Source organism: Hordeum vulgare, chromosome 5H (assembly GCF_904849725.1).
Source record: "Hordeum vulgare subsp. vulgare chromosome 5H, MorexV3_pseudomolecules_assembly, whole genome shotgun sequence".
NCBI lineage: Eukaryota > Viridiplantae > Streptophyta > Magnoliopsida > Poales > Poaceae > Hordeum > Hordeum vulgare.
The window spans coordinates 414418474-414438384 of record NC_058522.1 but is presented as its reverse complement, the minus strand read 5'-3'; the positions used below and the strand labels follow the sequence as shown (position 1 = coordinate 414438384).

Sequence of the window (19911 nt, the reverse complement as noted above, 5' to 3'; positions counted from 1 at the left end):
TCCCCAAGCTTAGGCTTTTTCGGCATCCTTGAATCAACTTGGGGTTCCTTGGGCATCCCCAAGCTTGAGCTATTGCCACTCTTTATCTCTTTGTCCATAAGAACTTCACCCAAAACTTGAAAACTTCACAACACAAAACTTAAACAGAAACTCGTGATATCATTAGTATAAGAAACCAAATCACCACTTCCTTAGGTACTGTAGCAAACTTAAATTCTACTTATATTGATGTTGGGTTACTGTATTTTCAATCTTCCATGGCTAATACCCCCGGTTACTATCCATAGTTTCATCAAAATAAGCAACCAGCTCAACAAAAACAGAATCTGTTAACAGCAGACGAGTCTGTAGCAATCTGTATACTTTGTATACTTCTCGTACTTCAACAATTCTGAACAATTACAACAGTGTGAATAATTTGTGTAGAAATCAGCAAAAAAAGAATCAACTTAAAAGCTCTCACAGAAAAAAAATTGAAAATTCTTTTCGTGAGCAGAAAGTTTATGTCTTTTCCAGCATGATCAAACGATCATCCCCAAGACTAATCATAACGGTTTCACTTCGCACAAATGCAAAAGAAACACAAAAAACACAATCATAACAGAATTATGAAAGTGTGGAAAACACAAAACAGAAAGAAAAAGGATAGATTCGTTGGGTTGCCTCCCAACAAGCGCTATTGTTTAATGCCTCTAGCTAGGCATAAGGTGATGGAATCACGTATAGTCATCTTTGGTGCTCAAACCATAAGTAACCCTCATCATAGATTCATAAGGCAATCTTATTTTCTTTCTAGGAAAATGGTCCATGCCCTTATTTAGAGGAAATTGAAATCTAATATTCCCTTCCTTCATATCGATGATAGCACCAATAGTCCTTAGGAAAGGTCTACCAAGAATAATGGGACATGAAGTATTGCAATCTATGTCAAGTACAATGAAATCCGCGGGTACATAGTTCTTATTTGCAACAATAAGAACATCATTTATCCTTCCCATGGGTTTCTTGACAGTAGAATCCGCAAGATGCTAATTAAGAGAACACTCTTCAATCTCATGAAAACCAAGAATATGACATAAAGACTTTGGAATCGCGGAAACACTAGCACCCAAATCACACAAAGCATTGCATTCATAGTTTTTGATTTTGATTTTGATAGTAGGTTCCCACTCATCAGGAAGTTTTCTAGGTATAGAGACATCTAATTCGAGTTTCTCTTCAAGAGATTTCATCATAGCATCTACGATATGTGCGGTAAAGGCTTTGCTTTGGCTATAAGCATGTGGAGAGTTTGCAATGGATTGCATCAAGGAAATGCATTCAAACAAGGAGCAACTATCATAATTGAATCCCTTGAAATCCAAAGTGGGAGTTTCATTACTACCCAATATTTTTATTTCTTTTACTCCACTCTCCACACCTTTATCATCAAGATAGGTGGATTCCGAATCATTGGGGCGTTTTTTAACCAAAGTGGATTCATATCCAGCCCCTTCATCAATAGGTTTGACACGCGAAATCAAAGATTCAAGAGGAGTCACACCAAGCACTTTAAGATCTTCGTGATTTGCATCACAAATTTCAGGTTTAGCTGCCATCTTATTGACTAAGGTAGCCTGCTTGTTAGAAATTTGGCCCACCAATTTTTCAAGGTGAGCAAGCTGAGAATAGAGCAAGGAATTCTTTGGCCATATCATCAACTTCTTTATTCAAATAGGCCATAAAAGAATTTTGCTCTTTTAATTCCCTACGGAAGTAACTATTTTGGTCAAACTGAGAAGACATAAAACCTTTGACACCAGTTTCAATCTCTTCCAACCTTCTGAAATAATTTGGTTTGGCCATGAGGAAAGGTCTCTCACTAACAAGCCCAAGAGCAAGCAAGAAAAACGGGCGGAAAAAGAAGGCAAAAGAAAAAAAGAAAACGGCAAAGGAGAAAGGCAAATGAAAACGGCAAAGGAGAAAGGAAAATGAAAACAACAAATGTGAAGTGGGGGAGAGGAAAACGAGAGGCAACTGGAAAAAAAGGTAAACGCAAGAGATGAGTTTGTGACACTTACTTGGATAGATCTTGACTTGATCTCTCTCCGGCAACGGCGCTAGAAATCCTTCTGCTGCTGGCTACACCTATAGGGATTTCCTTGGCAAGTATGCAAAGGATTCCCCCGCGGCCTTGGAGCCTTGCGTTGGTGTTCCCTTGAAAAGGAAAGGGTGAGGTAGCACAGCGGCGGTAAGTATTTCGCTCAGTTTGAGAACCAAGGTATCAATCTAGTAGGAGGATCGCGTCAAGTCACAAGTACCTGCACAAACACAAAGAGCTTGCACCCAACGCTATGAAGGGGTTGTCAATCCCTTATAGGTTGTTTGCAAAGTGAGAACTGAAAGCAAAATGTAAACAAAGCAAAGTAAAAGTAAAAGCTGAGATGATAATTGTGAGTAGACCCGGGGGCCGTAGTGTTCACTAGTGGCTTCTCTCATGAAAGCAAGTAGACGGTGGGTGAACGAATTACTGTCGAGCAATTGATAGAACCGCGCAAAGTCATGACGTTATCTATGGCAATGATCATACATATATGCATCACGTCCAAAACAAGTAGACCGATACTTTCTGCATCTACTACTATTACTCCACACGTCGACCGCTATCCAGCATGCATCTAGTGTATTGAGGTCATAAGAATAGACTAACGCCTTAAGCAAGATGACACGATGTAGATGGACAATCTTAAATCTATGATGAAAGCCCATCTTGTTACCCTTCATGGCAACAACATGATGCGTGCATTGCTACCACTTCTGTCACTGGGAAAGGTCACCGCACGGTATGAACCCAAAACCAAGCACTTCTCCCATTGCAAGAATCATAGATCTAGTTGGCCAAACAAAAATCAGGACTCGGAGATACTTACAAGGATATCAAATCATGCATATAAGAAATCAGCAAAGACTCAAATATAATTCATAGATAATCTGATCACAAATCCACAATTCATCGGATCTCGACAAACACACCGCCAAAGAGGATTACATCGGATAGATCTCCATGAAGATCATGGAGAACTTTGTATTGAAGATCCAAGAGAGAGAAGAAGCCATCTAGCTACTAACTACGGACCCGTAGGTCTGAAGTAGACTACTTACGCGTCATTGGAGAGGCAATGATGTTGATGTAGAAGCCCTCCAGCTCCAAAGGCCCCTCCGGCAGGGCACCAGGAAGGGTCTCCAAATGAGATCTCGCGTAAAAGGAAGCTTGCGGCGGCGGAAAAGTGGTTTCGTGGACGCACTGATTTTTTCTTGGATTTTAGGGAATATATAGGCCAAAGAGCTAGGGCAGGGGAGCTCCAGGGGGCCACAAGCCTTGTAGCCGCGGGCCCCCCTGGCCGCGGATACAGGGCTTGTGGGCCCCCTGTGGGCCTCCTGCCTTGGCCCTCAAGTCCCCCGATCTTCTTCTGTTCTGGAAAAATTCATTTCGGGGATTTTATTCCGTTTGGACTCCGTTCCAAAATCAGATCTGAAAAGAGTCAAAAACACAGAAAAAACAGGAACTGGCACTTGGCACTAAATTAATAAGTTAGTCCCAAAAAGGATATAAAAGGTATATAAAACATCCAAAGTTGACAAGATAACAGCATGAAACCATCAAAAATTATAGATACGTTTGAGACGTATCAATGACCATAGTATGAGGAGTTCATGTATTCACTATGTGCTAATGCTTTGTTCCAGTTCTCTATTAAAAGGAGACCTTAATATCCCTTAGTTTCCATTAGGACCCCAGTGCCACGGGAGGGATGGACAATAGATGTCATGCAAGTTCTTTTCCATAAGCACGTATGACTAAATACGGAATACATGCCTAAATTACATTGACGAACTGGAGCTAGTTACATATCACCCCATGTTATAACTGTTACAAGATGAATGTCATCCTACATAATTATCCATCACCGATCCAGTGCCTACGAGCTTTTCCTACTAGTCCTTGCTAAGTTACTTTACCGCTACTGCTGTCACTATTACTGCTGTTACTACTCCTACCGTTACTATCACACTACTTTGCTACTGAAACTTTGCTGCAGATACTAAGTCTTTCAGATGTGGTTGAATTGACAACTCAACTGCTAATACTCGAGAATATTCTTTGGCTTCCCCTTGTGTCGAATCAACAAATTTGGGTTGAATACTCTACCCTCGAAAACTGTTGCGATCCCCTATACTTGTGGGTTATCAAGAAGCTCCCAATGAGCAAAAGAAATCTTTTTGGGTCTTATTTTTGATATTACAAACTAGAAAGGCAAGTAATAAAAACAAAAAAAATAAGCGAGAAATATTTTTGCATATAAAAAAATTAAACACACAAGAAGAGAATGAAAATGAAACTTGCATGCATATACAATGAAAGAGGATGAACACCGATAGTTGAAATGAAATGCGTGGACATGAATATAATTACGGTGAGAAATACATACTCCCCCAAGCTTAGGATTTTAGACTAGCTTGGTAATCACTACCCGTAGTAGCCATCGGTTCTAGAAGGGAAGTAGCTACGCTGAGGACTCATGATGTTATTTTGTTGCCTGCAAATTCATTGTTTTACTTTCATTGTATTACAAATGACTTCTCTCCTAAACAATTGTGCTTGCACCGCTAGTATAATATACAATGGGGTTCTCTCCTCTTTATATATCTAAGGGGTGGGGTATAATCCCAGTTTAACATTAAGTGGTGGGACTTGGTCTATAACGGGCGAATGACTTGTCCCACACAAGGCCCAAGTTTCCGAACAAGAAGATCCGTGCAGAATAGTTTCGGGTGCATTAGCGGTGCGAGTTACTACAACTACACTTTCCACATGATGAACCGCCCACCAAAAAACTGTTGTGTCACTGCATCAACTGTGGGAAGTTCTAGTTGACATGGGAGCCTGGGCAGAACAGGAAATAAATTATTCGTTCAGCATGTTTGGAGTGGAGTGTGTTTGTCATTTAAAACTATGGCTGGCAACAAGGATGTATCTACATGGTGAGTCAATTGGTTCTATATATTTGAAACTTTTAGCTACCTTTGAAGAAAATGAGATGGCGAAGACTTTAACACTCAATTTTGGATAGCTTTTCTCTTGACTAACTCAGTGCAATTTTTTATATATTGAATTTTGACTAGTCTATTGAATACTAAGAGCGATTACACAGCAAGGTTAAAAACTTCTCTTCCAAAATTTGGAGTGTAGATATATGCCTAAGTAGACGCTATTGTGACATGTGCACACTGAATGGAGATATGGATGGTGCAGCTGGGACAAGAAAATGGAAGTGTAAAATCTGAAGTGTAGATATATGCCTAAGTAGACGATATTGCGACATGTGCACACTCCATCTAATACATCAAATGGAAGGTGAATATCGCCTCTCTTTGATTTCTTTCATCATGAATGGAGTTATGCACATTGTGATAACTTTTATTGTCTGTGGTGCTTTAATAATAATTGCATTATTTGTTCTTGTTTTAAACTTTTAACCGGTGGTATGCTTCTCGACCAATGGGAAATTGTAGTTATTCATTTGGAAACCTACATGATAGATAATCTTTTCAGAAATGTGTGCCATTGCAAAATGTCGAGGAAGGTAGTACAATAAAAGATTTACTATGCCACCAAAATCTTGTAGTAATTTTTTGGTTTACCATGTTTTGGTATCAACCACTAATGGAAGTAGTACAAAACACAATTTTGGCTTCCATCCATTCTTCTTCTTATACTATATATTACAAGTTGGGTCCTCCTTAACTTTGGAATGTCTTTGTACAAGCGTGAGTTTTACACATTTAAAATCAACTTTAGCCATCTACCTATATAATATACCCTACAAGTTGCTCTAGGAGGTAGAGGCCATAAAAGGAACACATCAAGCTTGTTTTTAGGTTATGTCATATATAGGCTAATGCACGATCATGATTTAGGAATAATTAGTTTTGAGTTAAAATGGTTGGAATACCTCATTCATAGGAATTCGTTTCATTTTCTATACAACTAATTCTGGAAGTTTTACTCTTTAACATGGATAGTCAGAATTTAGGATCAAAGTGGTTGATGCTTCCTGTAGTTTATAGTGTTTACTTTCTCATCTCAGTGTAGGATGGGCGAAGAAAAAAGGCTGGTTGTTTGCATCTATTTTCTTTAACGGTAACTGCGGGAGGTGCAGACTAATTGGAGGGATAAAATTCTGATGCAATTGATGGCTAAACATTGTTCCAGAACAATGTATTTCACATGCCATTTATGTTTGTAAAAAAATGTGAGGTTTCTTCCACAATGCCAGTAGTAGGTAATGAAGTCTAAGAGGTACTCCCTCCATTCCATAATGTAGTGTGTTCTCGGTTTTCGAGCTTTAAGTTTGATCATAAATTTAACCAACATAAACGACTATGGTGGAAGCAAAAATTGTAGCACTGAAACTTCATCTGAATACGGATTCAATGGCATATTTTTTCTCCTTCCACAATCACTCACCTTGGTTAAATTCATGGTCAAACTTAAACCTCGAAAAGCACGGGCGCACTACATTGCAGAATGGATGGACTACTTAACAACTGATTTTTCATGAATTGAACTTGTGTGAAGTGGAAGGGCCTAAGTACTTATATCTTGAGTGTGAAACTTCTCGTGACTATATATCATAACGCATGGCCAATGTGACCTGCAGAGTTGTTATTTTACGGAACGTATGTAATGCGGGGTCTCATAGTTTTTAAAAGTTGTGTGACTATGGTATATGGACTCTGTCAATTGTCATCCTCTAAATCTTAGTATGCATCCTACTACATTTAAATGCTCTAAGGTAAATCATAGGAAAAATTTCCTTACTCTTACCGAAGCAATATACAACAGAATTGATGCGTGGGATATGCGAAAAGTTAGATGGCTTATCCAGTTAGTAGCAAATAAGAATGTGGTATGTATCACTTCAATTGGGTTCATATAGATTTGACAAACAATTTTTTAAAGGTATGCCAAGCATTTTTTGACGTAAGTACAATTCTGCATGTGTTGTGTCCCTATTCTATAGTGAATTACTTCTAAGAAGGACAAAATTTCAATCAATGTAGAGTTTATGATTTACTAATAAATGAAATAGTTGATTATAATTTAACACATATATGAATTTCTTGTGCTTCTAATGTTCTTTCTAATTTGTATTAGTCGAGATTTAATTTGGAATAGCCTATAGAGTTCTAGTATGTTATTAGTGGAGCACGTGGTAGAGCATACTTAGATCCAGTAGGTAGACATGAGTTAAAATATGGCTAAATGTTCTCTCTAAATTTGGTCAACTGAATTGACTTGAATGGTAAAATGGGAGCATTTCTTATGTAGAACTTTAGCTCCATTCATTTAGCGTACAACTTTTCATAATACGACGTGTATAGATGATCTCTGATATTTTTTAGTTTTTAGTTCACATAAGATAAGGTATGACTGGAATTCCAATGAGAAGGAACTTCCTCAAGAGTCAAGAACCACTATACCGAAATACAAAGCTACAAAAAAAACCTCAATTTTCTCTTGCTCACAAGTAGCTACTATTTGTATAATTTTTCTCTCTTCTAACTCCCAAGTGTGGATCTACTTTATGTCAACATAACCATATTGTTTTTATGTTCGAAATTCGATGTCAACAACTATGTTATTGTTTCTTGATAAAACATTAATTTTCTACAAGGGCACATCCTTAATCTTGAAGTTAATGCTCTGATGTAGAAATTGGGTGATATTTACACGGGTGATTGTTAGGGTCGAGTTGATATTACTATGATTTGATATTAGCTTGATATCCCTCGTGTGAATATGTATGGCTCACATGGTGTTTGGTATAGAACTGATGTGATGATTTTATATCGACTTCATATACTTGGTGTTAATGAATAGATATTTATTAGTTAACTGAGGGGGTGCTTTGTATGCACGATGCCACGTGTCGCGTTTTGAGCGTTTCTTCCGTATTTTTTTGACTTTTTCGATGATTTTTTTTTTGTTTTTTCAGGAATGATTGTTGAGAGACTCGTGCAGAAACGCTGGCCAACTAGTTGCTCTCGAAGAAATAACACGAATCTGTAAGTTCTACTTAATTGTCCTACACTTAAATATGAGATAACTATTTCACATCTAGATGTGAAATAAATATTTCATAAATATATTACTCCCTTTGTCAACTAATATAAAAATGTTTAGATCATTAAAGTAATGATCTAAAAAAGTCCAAAACAAACCTTGAAGTTATAGACGAAAGCTAAATCAAACCCTGAACTTCGAATCCCTGAAATCGGCACACCGAACTCACTGATCCTGGTATATTTTAAACCTTGGCAGAACTAAGCTGTGATTTGCTGAATTGGGCCGGGGCCATTAGCGCAGTTGCGCACGCGCGCACCCTCTGTTCTGGTGTTTTTTCATTTTGTTTTTGCTTTTCCACATGTGTATATTTTTTCAGTATCCAATGTATTTTTTAACACATATATGTATAGTTTTTGATAAACTTCCAATATTTTTCAACACATTATGTACATTTTAAAAGTACATCTTACAAAAAAAATACATGGTAATATTTTTCTAAATAAATATTTTATATTTTATAAATAACAATAAACATTTTATAAAATTGATATATATATTTTGGAGGTATAAATAACAAAAAACGTTGAATGTTTGGCGCTAGGATTATGCTCCTACAAATTTATAAAATGCATGTTGGACCAATACGGATAGAACTAAAAATACGGATAGAACTAAAAATACGAATAGAATTAAAAAAGCCAAACATTTTCTTGAAACAAAAAATACATAGAATTTGTGACAAAAATAGATAACATAAATATTTTTAACTTCTGAACAATTTTAAAAATGCGCGAACTTTTTTTAAACTTCGTAATTTTTTTTGTTAGTGGGCCGGTCCAATTCCGGTCGGGATTGTGGTATTGCCAGAGTCCTGGTGTGCCAAACGGGACTAGGGTTCAAAATAGACCGGGATTACAAGTTTGGGGTGACAATTTCAGGGATTCAAAGTTCAGAATTTGATTTAGCTTTCGTCTATAACTTCAAGGTTTGTTTTGGACTTTTTCCTACCGCAATATAACCATGTGCTCTAGGGACACGCAAAAAGATAAGCAAGGATCTAAAGAAAAATTCAGAGAACATGGTCTTTCTTACAAAGATCTTATTATTGAGAAGATAAAATAAACCTCAACTAGCAGTCACCGATGTACGGAGAATCACAACATCAGTGAAGAGATTATTATAAAATTCAGCTGTGTGGAACACAATGTCAGTGTCACTGCACATGTGCCCTATGAAACAAATTAAATTATGGTAGTAACTGAAATTAAAGGACCTGGTCTTTCTAAATCAATCGTGATTACCTACACCTAATCCACCGATCAGTTATAGACAGGCGTCGTCGTCAGGGGTCAGCAATACACGCGACGACGACAAGCGGTGGCGCGCGCATGCATGCACGGCGGCGTTCTCAAAAAAGGACGCCCACGCCGTGCACGGGCGCGCGCTCCGATGCGCGCGCGCGGCAGCCACGACCAGCGACTCCGCGCGCACCTGGCTACTTCTTCTCCGCGGCCAGCGACTCCGTGAACCGGGTGAGGTCCCTGTTCACCAGCGTGTTCGACCTGACGGCAGCGTCCTTGGCAACGGTGTCCACCAGCGCCCTCGGCACCAGGCACTTGCCCTCGGCGGCCAGCCGCTCCTGCATGCCACCACAAACGAGCAGCGCGTGCATGTGCTCCTGCGCCATGGCCGGCATCTTCTCGTCCTGCAGAAAACAACGAGAATTATGAACACGATTGACACTGCATTGAACGAGAGGGATTGATCAACATTTCAAGGATTCAAGGTACGTTTGTAATGCCGCGGCTGTGTTAATTACCTTGATATTTTGCAGGAGGGCGAGCATGCCGACCTGGGCCTGGAGGAGCTTCACGTGGCGCGCGGCCTCCTGCAGCATCTCGGCGGTGTTGAGCTTGTGGCCGCCGGGGATGAGGCGGGACAGCTCCGCCGTCTTCTCGCTGATCCGCCTCCGGCGCTCCCTCGCCGCGGCGCTCTGCGAGGACCCGTTGCCCGCGGCCTGCAGCTTCTTGGCGTCCGCTCCGCGCACAAACGGCGGGTACACCTGCGGCGGCGGTGGCGGGGGAGCTGGCAGTGGCAGCACGAACTCGGTGAAGAACTCCGGCACGTGCTGGGTGGACGCATTGTCCCACTTCTGGCCGAGGCTTCCGTCCGCCGCCGTGAAGTCGAACCACGAGTCCTCCTCGAAGCCCCCCGCGCGCGGCTTCTTGGCGCAGCGCTGTCCGCCGTCCTCGTCCTCGTCGGCGCCGTGGTGGGGCGGGATGTTGAGGAACTCGTCGAGACCGGCGTTGACGGCGGGGTCGAGCGGGTCGTAGACGAAGCCCAGGAGCGCGTCGCCGACGTCGGGGTGGACGTCCTGCAGGAAGCTGACGTCCCTGTCGGCGCCGTCATCGAAGCAGTGGAACAGCGGGTGCGCGGTGGCTGTCGGGCGGAAGCTGAGCGGGGCCATGGACATCGGGGCGTGGTTGCTTGCTATCTTTGCTAATGCTGCGCGCTGCTGGTGGCTCGCTGGCTGCAGAGCTCAACCGCCTTGCGACGGGGTCAAGGGGGTGGCGGAGGAGGTGGAGGCGGAGGCGGCGGCTCAACTTGAGTTTGCTGGGGTGGGTCTTAACACAGAGGCAAGCGCAGTAATTAGTGGTGGTCTTAACGATTGCTTCGCGCGGTAACCGCCGCTTGAGAGCCGGGGACGCCGAGGCGGCGCCACCCACTCGCTCCTCATTAACCGCCATGCCATTCTCTCCCGCGGTTATGCCTTATTCATCTCATCCCTCCGGCCTTTTTTTAGTTCCACAAAATAATACTGTGCGCCCCTATATCTTTAACAAAAGACTTGCTCAGATATTTTCTTTAGATGCCCAGGCATTTCATTTACAGTGGCCAGCATTATTACTGATTGATGCCATAATGAATAATTTAATTCTCGCTGCTAATGGGGTCTGAACTCTGAATGCATCTCGAGAATATGGTGCGGGGAATTAGGCAAGATGACAAAACATTTTGTACGTGTCGGCATCGTTCCTGGAAAATGGAGGACTGGATTGAAAGGGAGAAGAGGATAGAGGAGACAATCAGGCCGGTTACCGCGTAATGCAACGTCGATCTGTGGCTAAACAAAGCTATTTTGCCTCCATTTTTTCTCTTCCAGTAATTGTTGTCTTGGATTCTCCTTTTTCTTAGAGGATCGTCTTGGATTCTTTTAAGCGGTTAAAAGGTTCCTACAAAATCGTAGCCCCGTAGGTCCAACCTCCCCCACATTCTCTGTAACCGACATCCCCTCCTCTCTCTCTGCGACGTGGCCACCCTGACGGAGGGGCTAAGAGCACGGGCGCCGCAACGTGATCCAAAACCAACACCTGATTCTTATTTACTATTGGGTTTTCTAGTGGTACTAGTTAATTGCCCGTGCTGTGCTACGGGTCCAAAATAAATAATCATGACCATAGAAATACAAGTTGTGGCCTTCTTCTATCTTCTTCCCATTACCTATCCTTCTCAGATTTTCTGCTGCTCTGCTTCACCGACACTGTCTATCTTTTTTGCACTGAGATTTACAACGATGGTGTACTCTGAGAGAGATGCAAGAAGGCATATAAAATTGTCTTCCATAACCAATTTTCCATGTCTGTTTTATCCCTTGCCCGCCACAACAAGAAGATAGAATGACATCTCCGCTCTTTGTCTGCCCCTTAACTTCACCCCCGATTGCCGTCACTACGCCTTCATCACTCTTTCCTATACTTAAGCCACTTAACATGGTAATAACGTACTTAATATGTTGTCAGATGTCATCCTTCCCCATTTTTTATGTATTTCCTTCATGATTCCTATGGTCTACCAATATATGATCATATTAAACATCTTGCAATATGTTCCTTCACATATGCACGCGCACACACACATTCTATAATAGTGTTGTCATAGAATTTTTCGTCACCTTAAAGTTGGAATATTTCTTATGACACACCAGTCATACAAAGCTCGGAAAAAGATACTTTAAATGATTTGACATCAACATAGTATAGCACGAAACTAATAATAAGATTTCCAAGATATGCGCGAAATATATCTTAATGCACAAACCATAAGCACTTATTTCAAGAGATAATGCCATATTGCCCATGCATTTCATACATCTTTTTTTTAAATTACATTCCATATATCTTTAACACACATAAAACAATCACAATATATGACGCCGTCTCTCTTTGCTCCCTGATCCACCCCTCTAATTTTTAAATAATTTTGGTTGCCTCCACTGCCGTTGTGATGTGCGATTCTGGAAGACAAACTTCTGATAGTTGATTATTTTTCAATACTGGAAGACAAAACTACTAAGAATGTTGTCCTAGATTAAAAATAGCATCAAATTTATGTTCTACAATTACTACCATATCTTCTACCATTATCCTGTTGCAATTGACCTCAAATGGAGATCATAACTGTCAGTAAAGAGAAAAATATATTGGCATGTCAAGCAGAAAGTGTACAAGGTGAATGCATAAATGGTATATCTGTAACTGTACAGGAGTAACTCTCATTGTGCTCTAGTGATTGTGCTTAATTAGTTCATTGAAATATAAACACCCAATATCTACAAAAAATGGAGGGTGGGGGCATATACGTAAGTTAAAGTTCAAAAAATCTGGTTGCAACTACTCTTGATAAAGGTTAGTAGTTTCTCCAGGAGAGGAGTAACTCAAGAATTAGTCAAGGTCTTCTCCCCAAACTAAAGCTCACTTAGATCTGGTTTTTGCTATAGTAAAAAAATCCAGTTATTTTGTAGTGTATAATCATGAAGGAAAGGAACATCACAAGAACCAGTAATGAGGTTAAGAAGTATCCCCTCCGTAAACTAATATAAGAGCGTTTAGATCACTACTTCAATAGTTGTCGAGCCTTTTTCAAGTTCATTCATTCTCCACTTGATCTAAAAATTCATTTGTTCTCTATTGACATTGCAATATGTACGAAATTAATGTCACAACACAAGCGGGAAGTCATAACGCCGAATGAATCGTGGTCATGCTAAGACAAGGCAAGGAAGATTTGACTAACAGGAAAGAATCACACATCTTACTAAGAATTCTGGAATGTGAACAACATGCATGGAAACGACCACGACAACAATGAAGGAGACATCAAGATCGGCGCACCTGTGACAGCATGTTCCTAAAGTCTGGGTTGTTGGCCTTCCACACATATGGATCTTCCTGGCCACATCCACACAAGCCCTGGCCACAGGCACCGTTGCCTGCAAGGGAGGTAACCTTGCCCCAGATAGTTCATGTCCACCACAGATCCGGCGGAAGCTGGCATGGTTGCATGGCCAACGATGGTGACGGCGGGATGAGGTAGTGGAGATGGAGCTGATCACCCCTACCTATGGTCGTCTCATTCCTGCAGATGTTAAGCTAGTAGTATTGAATCCAAACAAATTCATAAATATACCTAGCCCTTGTAAGTATTTCTCGTGTGTTCGGCTGTCAGCGGACCTAGCCCCCAATATGGGTCTGGCAAGTGGGACCGAGACATGAACGTGAGGTTTCCGACTTCCCCGTCCCAGCGGAACCCATCTCAAAGCAAGGTGATTACGGGTTTATGTCAATATGTTGCCTGCAACTTCCTTCTATTAAATTGCAGTGGATCTTGAACCGATGTTCCTGGGAGTAAAGGAGAAAATGAAAAGAAATGTTTTTGAGAGGTTAATAACTGGATGAATATAACTTGGAAAAAGAAAATTAATCAAACTTCAATAGCAGGACTCTATGCGTGGACTACAGCTCCAATGTTATTGAACCTCTTTGAAAAGTGAAAAGTGCTCTTTCTAAGACAACATGAAAACTCAAGAATCCAAATGAAAGTAATGTGGCATCATATGAGCAGATGGGTACTTCGGACAACATCATAGTTCTTGAAAAACAAATGGTGAGTACCTTGTTATATGAAATAAAATAATAAGTCGCGAATGTTTGAAATGAAGGCCTAAAAGTTGCAAGGAGAAGAAACATTTGTCAAATTGTATCGTCATATATGCACGCAATACTCAGATTTATTTTCTTTTTCTTAAATGACTTACTAAACACAGACACCAATCATCTTAAATGTGATAGATCTTAGTATGAAGCTTGACACTACTAATGCAGATAGGATTTCTATGCTTACCCTCGCAAGGATTAGAACGGAGCAGCGACGTGCTCATGTTGTTGGATAGGTCGTGGACGACCTGTGACTCCTGGGCATCAGGGCCGCCTAGCCCAGCCACCACTGCCTCGTTGTGCGATGGGTAAGGAATGGTTCCATCGGTCGCTCTATTGCACTACTGAAACTCTTAGGCCTTGTACAATGCCTAGTGCTTATACGAATATTCTTGAGCTTGCTATGTACAGTGTTCTTGTAGAACTCAGAGGAAGTAAGGTTTTCAAAAAACCAGATTATTCAAGTGAGAAACGAACACATAAATATTCTTGAGCTTGCTACATACAGTGTTCGATTGTTAGGGGGCGTATTTACACGTACAGAATATCAGGATATTGTCTTGATAAGGATTCGGGAAAAAGGAAATAAACTATGAAAAAGGCTTAAACCCCTCTCTTAAGACATACTGTAGAAGAGAAGAGATACTTAACATATTTCGAAGAAACTTACTGCAGCCCATCAACATCGCAATGCAACATCCCTGATGGTTCTGTTGGGCAGCATAGCCGCTATCTTGATGTACCTCATGATATTAGGTTCGCGAGCATATCTGCCATTACCAGCAAAGAAACAATTAGAACATCAAAGGAAATGGCTTCTCAAGCCAGATGGTGACATTAGACATGGTTCTCTTTCTTTCTAGGATTCCTTTGGAATCTGATGAGCTCATCGGCACAATCATTGAGTACTCAAGTGCGGCTGTTAAGGCATGCTTATGGTTGGAAGAAACCAAGTGTAGTTCCACAGTAATACCAAATAATGACAAAAGTGACGCTATAGCGGATGCGCTAGGTAGTGCTAGAAACTAAAAAGGTAAAAAGTTTTCAGTGTGTCATAGACACTTTCCTATTCATAGAACCCTGCAGTAGGTTTCAGGCATATGCATTTAGTTAAATACACCGAAAATCACCATAGGATACTTTCATGAAAAAAAAATCCTAGAACAAATGTATTTACCTGCATCAAAAGTGTTATGATGTCACTAACACATGTAACTTCACGTTTAGTCAAATTTTCAACATAGACACCAAGCCGCGTATCTTCGCGGAGCTGCACATTAGGTTTCATGTGTAGTACAAGTAATGAATGACGGCATCACCCTAGTAAGTCATATTCACTTAAAGTAACAACAAGAAAGCATACTTGAAGATTTGTGGATGACGGGTCAAGAAGATCTGTAATTTGTTCATTGTAGATCTCCAGGAAAGAACACTTGCAGTTGTACTTAAGATTCTCATCCCTCCTGCTCTCTTCTTCCTGCAATTTTAGGATTCGCATATAGCAAATTTAGAAACCATAGCATTATAAGACACATTACCCTATGCTCAGCAACAAGTCCTTTGTTATCAACAGATTTAAAAAAATACCGTTCTGATTCTCGCAATCAAGAACTGAAAAATACGTGGTGCCATGCCACATTCTGAACGAGGCTTCACTCCCAACTCACTGATTTCACCAAGCATTGTGTGTGTCTTTCCACTTCCAGTCTGTAAACAAGTAAAAGGTTGAAGCAGAGTTTTTCATTATAAGTAAGACAAATTAAGTTTATAAGATATACCTGCCCATAAGCGGCCTCCTCCTCTTGACCGAGCACGACAACGGCGGCAGCCACATGGAGGGGTCCTCCCTCCTCCCACTATGCTGCCCCAAAGCGCGGCGTCCCAGTGCGGGAGGCGGCGCTGGCGTCGTTGCTTTGCCCTCCCTCCTCCTGCTGCGCTGCCCCAAAGCGCGGTGCCCCAGTGCGGGAGGCGGCGCTGGCGTCGTTGCGTTGCCCATGCACACGGGCCGGTTCTTGCTTGCCGCAAGGTGCGCTGCGCCCATGGCCAGAAGCAAACAAGGAAGTCGACAACCGTGAATCAGCTGCGCCGGTTCCCCACGTGTTGGAACCACGACCTCCATTTTGGAACGCCACACATCTTGGACTGAATCCTCATGAACTGCAGCACATGTGCTCTGGCAAGGAGAAAACATGCAAATTCAAGCATGCTAGGGTTGTGGTGTTTGCATTCTAGTATCACGCTCTTGAGATGCCTCGCAACACACCTGATGGGATAACGCTGCTGCATGTAGTCAGAGACAGTGGTGTAGTACTCGTCTGCACCTGATCTGTAATCCATATCAGAGGACTGGAAATGCAGAGTCTCCAAGCAGGGAAAGCACTCGATTAAGCTCATCACCTTCTCCATGTCCTTCTTGCTTGAGAACTTCACAGTGATAACCAGGATCTTCACGCTATGGATTGGGGCACGCAGACCCTTGCTGACGCCCTACGGGGCACGCTCGCCATGGAACAAATGCGGGATGCTGACCACGGCATAGCCAAAAGCAGTAAGCTTTGGCGCGCCGGTGACGGTAATGGCTGCATTCAGACGCATATTGCCGAGAAGGCGCTCCACACAAGGGGCATCCTCCACGGTGATCTCGTCGACCTGCTTGTAGTGCCACACGCCGAGCAGAACGAGGCTGCAGCAAGAACAGATGCGGATGCGCTGAAGGCCATTGACGTGCTTGAGCACGAGGCTGCGCCGCGCGGGGCAGTCAGAGAGTACGCTCTGAAGGGCGGCCTCGGAAATGCAGGTTTCCGACAGGGTGAGCTCGGTGAGGGCAGCGGTGGCGACGGCCGAGGCCCCGGCGAGGAGAGGTGACACTTGCCAAGGGCGAGGACCTGGAGGGTTGGGCAGCCGAGAAGGGGGTCGGCGAGCGCGTCGTGGCACCACTCGGGCGAGAAGAAGAGGGATACCTCGCGGGCGTGCTTGGCCGCGAGCTGTCGGCCTCGGCCGCGTCGACGCGACCGCGGAAGGAGGTCCGGGAGACCCGGAGAGGCGGAAGAGCGCGACGGGGCCGGGTGGGAGTCTAGGGCGTGGGTGATGACGTCGGCGCGCGCCGTCCAGGGCTGGATCGAGGAGACCTTGCCGCATGCGGGGATGGGGAGCTCGAGGTCGTCGAGGCGGAGGGGGGTCGCGAGCCACGCGTCGCAGAGGCGCGTGGAGAGGATGACGGTGCGGGCCGCCTCTGCGGTGCCGAGTCGAGAGAGGATGTCCGAGAGGAGTACTTCCGGTAGTTCGTTGATGGGGCCGTCGCTGGAACCACGACCTCGTCTTCCTCTGTCGGCGATTAGGCCAGCGCCGCCGCTATCCGCTCCTCCCTCTCTCTTATCTCTTTCTGTCCCCCCCTCTCTCTCTACCAAGGCGAGCGCAAGGGACGGGAGGCACCCCTCACCGATCCAAAAGACGCGCGGCAGCGGATACAGAGGTGACGGGGCGACGAGCACAACCGGCGGCGGCAGCGAGTATTCCTCCGAGAGATGGGATCGGGATCTGGATGGGGAGGGAGCTGGGAGCTGCGGTTGAAATCGATCGGTGGCGCGACGTGGGTGGAGCGATTTTTCTTTGTGCCAATACGGGGCTGCGGTTGGTTTTCGGAGGGTAAATAAAAAAATGGGACGACGTGGGTGGGAGGTAGCAATAGGAGAGGTCGAACCATCGCTTTGGTTGAACCATCATGACGGTAGATCCTCCTTTAATAGTAGAGACTAGTTAGCATGCACGCGCAACGCACGACTAACCGAATAATTTATAAATTGCTTTTTATATTAAAATTTTAGTAACTATATATATATATAGCTACAAAAATATTGAAACACACACAATATACACATTACTTGCACTCCATTGAAAAATTAAAAACAAATATATTTAGTGGAATAATGAAAAAAAATGTTTTGGAGTAACATAAGACAAGGAGAAACATTGGACTCACTTGAAGGTTGCAGCAAGCTGGAATGAATCCTAACTTCTTCATTTGATGCATCATATCTAGCTTCGATGTCTGAAAAAAAGCTTAAAATACAGATAATCTGGCATTAGAACAGGACACAACCTGGTATTTCAAAGGAAATATATACAACCTGAGATCTTTTGGCACTTGCATATAAAGGTTGAGGTATCACCTGCAGAAACTCCAAAAAATCAAACAGAAATTTGTTGTGAGTAACTGCAAATCACAAAAAATATCAACAGTCCCAACATATATAACCTGTGAACGGAAACGGTAGTGTAAAATCATAATAATAGGTAGGTCCTTTGCTTAGCATAAATCATAATAATCGGTTGACGTCAAATTAAAGCTTCCAGAGCTACCTCACGGGTGAAGAATTGTGGCTTATTAATGGGGTATGCCGGTCTTGTGACATCCTCAGTTTTTGCTACAGTGAGCATTATAATTAAGCTACAGTGATGACCATGATCAGCACAAATCATTTTGCTAAATTGGATATGATCAAGTTGTAATTCATATCCCTTTTCAAATTCCATGTAAAAATTGTGGAATAATCAAGTTGCACAATTGTGGAATAATCCAAAACATTTATTATTAAGGAAAACAACATCACCCTCGATGTTGGTGTGGACCGCACCATCAAAACAGAGTCATTTTTGCATTTAAAAGTGCTCTTAAATTCCATGGAAAAATCCAAAGATATTTCAATGGGCCCAATTATTTTTGGGGTCATTCGAAATACTGTAAGATATGTGTTGAACCTTGTCACATATTTTTGCTATAGCGAATAGTTGCTGAAATTAAAGAAAACATGAAATAATAAAAGAAAGCAGAAACAAAAAACTAACAAAAAATAAAAAGAAGAAAGCTACTGGGCACTTAGGCCCAGCTGCTACAGGCTGGCCCGGCCCAGCTAGGCTGGCCTTTCTCCCACCTCGAGACAAAGCCAGGGGAGGCCATGGCGCCAGAGCCATCTGCGCGCGGATGCCCTCGCTGGCGAGCATCCCACGGCTCCCCGACGCGGATAATGCCACCCTGAGCGCCTCTCCAACCCTAGCCTCCTTTTCGCGTCGCCTCGCGCCACCAAGGAGCTTCTCTCCTCTCTTGCCCCCTTCCCCATGTCCGGCCGAACGCCGCCATGGCCATGCTGCGGTGAGCTCGCGGCCACCGCCCGCCTCGCTCCTCTCCGTCGACGGCGTGGTGCATGAGTAAGTGGAGGAGCACCTGGGCCTCGTCGCTCTGCGGATCCGTGACCGGGCGCAGGAAGCGGGAGACGTAGCCGATGGCCTCGTCCCAGAGGCCCTGCTGCACCAGGCGTGACAGGTGGATGACGCTCATGTACGCGTCCGTCTCGTTGAGCAGCCTGCCATGCGAGTGATTTGTTGACTACGTACCAATGGGCAATGGCGGCCGCCGTTGAGCGAGCGAAGCAGATTAGGAGGACGGAGGGGGATGCGCACGTACCCTCGCAGGGCGTCGCGGAAGCCGTGGAGACAGAGGTAGGTGGTGAGCCGGCGGTGGCGGCACCGGCGCACGCAACCGTAGTCCACGGGACCGACGGATTCGCCCAAGTCGCCCACCCAATCGGGGATGACATCGACGGAGCTACCCATCGATCGATCACGGCGGTGCCGGCGAGGTCGACAGGACAGCGGCGGGCTGGGGATATGGGTGATGGAGGTGGAGCACGGTCGGTCATGGAAATTTGCTAAGTGCACACATAGATGTATTAGGTAAATGCTAGCTGTTGGATTAGGATTTATGAGACTAATTGTGTGGTGCTGATTGCTTCGTGTATTTTGTTGTACTAA

At 43.4% G+C, this 19911-nt stretch overlaps 1 protein-coding gene and 1 pseudogene across 1 annotated transcript; both read right to left on the bottom strand.

Annotated features, from left to right (window-relative positions):
- Positions 1-9605: 9605 nt before the first annotated feature.
- LOC123396803 (kinesin-like protein KIN-12F) lies at positions 9606-16144 on the bottom strand. The gene is made up of 6 exons (XM_045091622.1): positions 15911-16144; positions 15691-15810; positions 15467-15580; positions 15281-15373; positions 15164-15183; positions 9606-9672 (listed from the first exon to the last, which is right to left on the bottom strand). Exons 1-6 carry the CDS (start codon positions 16142-16144, stop codon positions 9606-9608), a joined length of 648 nt encoding a protein of 215 aa, XP_044947557.1.
- Positions 16145-16179: 35 nt separating this feature from the next.
- LOC123396802 lies at positions 16180-19104 on the bottom strand (annotated as a pseudogene).
- Between the last annotated feature and the right edge of the window lie 807 nt (positions 19105-19911).